General features: G+C 34.3%; 1 protein-coding gene across 1 annotated transcript; it reads left to right on the top strand.

The window, feature by feature from the left end:
• Positions 1 to 441: 441 nt before the first annotated feature.
• On the top strand, positions 442 to 5193 carry LOC110627756 (cytochrome c). Its single transcript, XM_021774117.2, has 4 exons — positions 442 to 551; positions 2045 to 2177; positions 2314 to 2447; positions 4846 to 5193. The coding sequence occupies exons 2-4, from the start codon at positions 2066 to 2068 to the stop codon at positions 4936 to 4938; spliced, it is 339 nt and encodes a 112-aa protein (XP_021629809.1). The 5' UTR covers positions 442 to 551; positions 2045 to 2065; the 3' UTR covers positions 4939 to 5193.
• The last annotated feature ends 308 nt before the right edge of the window (positions 5194 to 5501 follow it).

Genomic DNA, 5501 nt, shown 5'->3' on the forward strand with positions numbered 1-5501 from the left:
AATTACGCAGTAATTCTCTTTAAAAATAACATACAATTGTAAATATAATAAGAAGGTAAAAGACAAAGGTATTTTAGTTTTTTTAGCATTTATAACTATGAAATAGATGAAAGATCATCAATTTTGATGGAATTAAAATCAAGAGTTAAATAATTAAATTTCTAAAACTAAGAAATTTATTCATTAATATGATCAAAATTACTGAAAAAATAGGCTAAACATACAGGGACTAAGTTGTAAATTTTCTGAAAATAAATTATTGTTAGTGGAAAAATAAAGTCAAAATTTGAGTGTGTGAGTTGACATATTAGATTCGTGGATCGTGACCGTTCATTTGGAACATGGTTTTCTCTGGTTCACAGCAAAGCAAAAACCTAGCTTTTCAACTGAAATGGCTAAATGACCACTTGAAAATAAAGTAAACGGTGTCGTTTAAAGCACCTGAAATGTCATTTAGTATACTATTTATTAGGCCTCTTTTCTGCTCTAACTTAAACCTGCTGCTGCTTCTGCTTCTGCTTCAAGGAGGCGATACGAACCCTTCCACACCTGTACTAAGCTTCTGCCCTTTTCCTTTTATTGCTCTGTTAACTGCCTTACATTTTCATTTCCTCTTTAATGGGTTTCATCTAATCTCTGTTCTTTCCATTTCTCAATTAATTTGTGAAATTATACATTGAGTTGTTAGGGAAATAATAGAACAGCTTATTTTCTTAATGCGTATTTTGATATGAATATAAGATAAGCTTATATTTGGCTTTCAGATCCCTTGGATGGATGGTGCTTGTTGGTTTTGTGGCATTAGTTGTTTTTTTATGATAAAAATCAATACTTGAAGTCTTGTCATTTTAGAAGGAGACCCTGAGTTTTCTGTTTATCCAGTTTTTTCTTTCCCATTATATGTTGAGCTTTCTGTGTGATTTGCCTTTTTTTGGGTGTCTACAGAGACAAAGACCCTGTCTGGATTTTGATGTTTGAGATTACTTGTTTTGATGTACAATGTAATGTTTTCTTGTTTCTGAAGTTTGTATTGTAGAGTTGCCCGTTTATTCTTGTAGTTCTTTTCTCTTTTTGGAAACTTACGAGGGTAGTTTATTTTCTTGTCTGATCTTTATGTATCCTGACCATGACTAATTTAGCAACTAGGAAAACGTTTATTATATTCCTTTTGTTGTTGCAAGATGATAGGAGACCAATCCATGGACATAGGGAGAAGCTCAAATAGAACACTTGGAAAGTTTATTCCATAATAATTCCAGAGGAGAAGGAAGAATTGGAAGAATTCCGTTACTGAGCCCTGTATTGAGCTATTGTTCATTGTATTGGGATTTTTCATTATCAGTAATAAAAAACTTCCAACGATTTAAGTTTCTAGGATTTATAATGGCAAAATCTCAATACAATGCCCAATAGCTCATCACAAAGCTCAAAGAAAAGCCGCCTTCAGGCTTTTTAATGCAGTTGAAGCATTTTCAAAAATAAAAATAAAAAGAACTCATAGAAAATAATTCCCACAGCTAATAGCTGCCAATTCCCCAATTTCCCTCCAAACTAACAGCTGGATCATTTGTAAACAATTCCATGCCTTCTTTCACGCCTCTCCTCCTCCTTTTATAATGTCCTGGTTCTCTCTATCATGTGGATCTTCTAGAAAAAACTCTCAAAGTTTTCCATTTGTTCTTCAATGTTTAGTCCCAAAGTATTCCATTTTCTCTTCAATGTTTACTATGTGGATGATATTGCACAACTGTACCATGAAGCAACCATTATTTCCAACTTTTTGTTGCACCAGTTGAGGAAGGTTGAACTGTCTAGTCTTTATTGATTGTTACTCTTCTTCTTGGAATCGGAGTAAATTGTTATCTGATTCTTTAAAGTGTTGAGCTCTAAGATCAGGTGCAATCATCTAGAAAGCCTCAACCTTTTCTCTCCATCTCTCTCTATCTTTCTCTCTTTTTCTAATACTAATTTGAGTCTCTGTTTGCTTTAGTAGTATAATTGACACCCAATCAATCATAATCTCTTATTGATCTTATGTTTACAGAGAGAGCCCTAGAAGAAAGAAATGGCGACATTTGAGCAAGCTCCACCTGGTGATGTAAAGTCAGGAGAGAAGATCTTCAAAACTAAGTGTGCCCAGTGCCACACTGTTGAAAAAGGTGCTGGCCACAAACAAGGTATATTACATCTGTGGATATTTTTCTATTTGGGAATTGATTTTGTTTTTGTTCTGAATCAAGCAAAGTTTCGTTGGTTTTTGTTTGAGATGAGATTGGGTGATCATTTATTGAGTTTTTCTTGTTGGATGTGCAGGACCCAATTTGACTGGGCTTTTTGGCAGGCAATCTGGGACAACTGCAGGGTATTCCTACTCAGCAGCTAATAAGAACATGGCTGTGATATGGGGAGAAAGTACTTTGTACGATTACTTGCTCAATCCTAAGAAGGTATATAATCTTCATTGTCTTTTTATTTTTATCATATGTTAAGTTTACTTTTGGATATTGGTCTGCTCATGGGTTGTAAATGTAGTTAGATTATGCACAGTGAAAAAAATACTTTTATTTCTATTGGTCACTAGAGGTGGAAAGCATTGCACAGGTGGAGTCAGAAATTGATGTTAGGGGGTGAAGATATTATTTTCTCTTCCTTGTCTATAGGATGAGTGGTTACTTTCAATTGGAGTTGAAATAGTATCTTTAACCCTTTTCATAAAATACATATCAACAAATTTATTCTCTAATAAACTTCTTAATTTTACTAACAATTTTATTAATTGACTAATCAGTTATATACATAATTACAAAATAAATAGCTTAGTTTATGAAAAGTTATTTGAGTTTCACAATTTATAAATATAATTGCAAAAATAAAACACAACTTAAAAATTACTAGTAAATTTTCTTCAAATTCTCCTTTCATCTATAATAAGTATCAAAGCTTAGTAAACACACGTAAATGAAATTATCAATTGATCATGGAATAGAATGGAAATAAAAAAATAAATAATAGTAATAAAAAATAATAAAGTTGAGCATGAGAAGAAGTCATAGCAAGCCTCTAGCACATGCACACATTTTTCTCCTAGTCAAGTTTTCTCTCTATCTCTTCCTCGCCCTCTCTTATTTTGCCCTCCTCTCTCTTCCTCTCAGGCATGTGCACTCATATTTTATGCCCCTCCTTATTTGCACATACTCCCATGTCATGATCACAAGCTCATTCTTAGTAAACCCACCTCTTGCTCCAACTACTAAATGCCTTTGATTGATCATTTTTGACTTACGAGTTTGGACCTGAAAGTTATTTTGGCTGGTGCTGTTACACTTTATATTAGAGCTATCCTATGTCAAAAAATTGTATAGAACTTGTGGTTCACGATAAATGGACTATGCATGGATAGAGATATGGTGATGCCACTTGATCAATAGCGAGCCATTATGCTCAAGGTTCATTCATAACTTAACTATTGCATCCAGCATAGTAGAAACAATATTAGCATAACTAGGTTACGACGAGGGCCTCATAAATTTAAGTAGATGAAATTCTATCCCATTGATCCCACATTACTGTGATATGGATTTGTCAAATGATATAGTATAGCTTGTGGCCTTGTGCTCTAACTATTAAAATAATTTGAGATAACAATTTTTGGCTTAGTGGTTTGGGCCAGTGGGGCCAAAGCTGTTACATACTCTCTTGCCTAGTCTCCTCTATCAATAACATCCTTCCCTTCACACTATGGAGCCTACGCCCAATTTCTTTCCTATTACCAAGGCATCTTTTCCCTTGTAGTTGTTTATCTTGAAGTTGAATCTCCCAACAAAGCATTTTGGTGCAAACCATCTTCACTTAACCTCTCTCCTACCTATTTTCAACCGTTCTCATGTTTTGTCATCTTCCAAAACGAGTTCCTGATCCCTTTGCTATGACATTGTCTTTGTTACTCCTGACCTACAACAATAAGTTCAACTGCAACAGGCCTACAAAATGTCTCAATGTAGAGGAAAAGGAAGGGATTGTGTGTTCATTATGTTGGGGTAGTGGAAGCAGAAGGGCAAGTGTGGAAAGATCATACAAAAGTCGCATAAGAGTACTAGTCCTAGTCGGGGTCAATGGTTTGGTCGTTGAGGTGGGGTAGCGAGTGGTGGAGATGGATTTGGCTTCAGATGCTTTGAATTACAAATTTAGGTAGATCCATTTTATTGGTGATATTGTCTTGCATTGAAGATTTAAGCAAGGAAATACAAAAATCTTACCTTGTGATCTCTTGATTTGCGATTGACGGTGAAGATTTTTAATTTTCTTGGTGTGGTTTGTGATTGTTGATATTTGATTAATGTGGATTTGGATGTGGTTTGTCTAATTCCTTTGCCATTTCACTGTGCTCTTTGATGTAGTTTCAGATTGTCTTCTTTAGAGGGAGTGGCTGTGAGTTTCAAATTTGTGGGAGGGGGGGGGGGGGGGGGAGAGATAGAGAGAGGGAAGATAGAGATCATTTTTCTTTTATGGCTGTCATGTCAACCTGGATTACCAAGGAACTGGAAAGAATAGGTAACAACAACTTTGTTTCGTACTAAATCAAAGTTTAGGGAGGTAAAAGACAAACTGAAGTTTAGATGTCGTGCTGTTAAAAGAAAGGTTACATATGATGTTGGATGAAATAAATATACCCTTAAATCTTTCTGGTGTGAACAAATACACATAGATAAAACATAAAATTGATGACTAGACTATTCAGTGTCTGTCGGAATCTATTTATTTAATCATATCATAACGGCTTCCTCTTGAATGTTATTTTGTTCATCATGTTAAGATGGATTTCTTTTGTATGTTATTGTTGTGCAGTACATTCCTGGAACTAAGATGGTCTTCCCTGGATTGAAGAAGCCTCAAGATCGTACAGATCTCATTGCCTATCTGAAGGAGGCAACTGCTTGATCATTTTTTTGTTATGGATTATTTAGCAAATGATTTTGACGATAATTGATTATTGCAAACAAGTATTTAACCTTTTTTTCCAAACGAAAAGAAAACTGACCCCTTTGAAATAAGACTGGTCCAGATGGGATCAAGGCTTAAAGATGCCCTTCATTTTGAGAGTTGAATTGTGTAGGGGGGAAAAATCTCTGTTGTAAGACCTTTTCATGAGGAATTTCATGACAATATGATGATTTTTTTATATTGTTTTTACAATCTATTGTTTTTCTATTTTGATGAAAATTCTGAGAATGAATCTTGGTTTATCTTATAGCTTCCTGTTTACTATTAGAGTCGTAGCCGTTGGATGCGCCTCGATTATGCAGGAGCCTCTCTATGATGTGCTTATTGAACTACTAATATTTTAATTACTTGACTATTAAGTACATGTCTTTTGTCTCATACCGTTGATTGATTTAATTTATTTTTAAAAATATTACTTTTTAGTTTTAGTCTTTCAGTGTAGCGTAATTAATGGATTTATTTTTTTATTTTTTAAAATTAATTCCGTTTAGGTATTTTTC

This window comes from Manihot esculenta, chromosome 12, assembly GCF_001659605.2.
Source record: "Manihot esculenta cultivar AM560-2 chromosome 12, M.esculenta_v8, whole genome shotgun sequence".
Taxonomy (NCBI): Eukaryota; Viridiplantae; Streptophyta; class Magnoliopsida; order Malpighiales; family Euphorbiaceae; genus Manihot; species Manihot esculenta.

Bases quoted from the DNA above. Each gene is read 5' to 3' on its own strand.
- LOC110627756 (XM_021774117.2), top strand. From the start codon at position 2,066: ATGGCGACATTTGAGCAAGCTCCACCTGGTGATGTAAAGTCAGGAGAG. The intron at 2,178-2,313 runs GTATATTACATC...TTGGATGTGCAG, and splicing joins AGGTGCTGGCCACAAACAAG to GACCCAATTTGACTGGGCTT. The intron at 2,448-4,845 runs GTATATAATCTT...ATTGTTGTGCAG, and splicing joins ACTTGCTCAATCCTAAGAAG to TACATTCCTGGAACTAAGAT.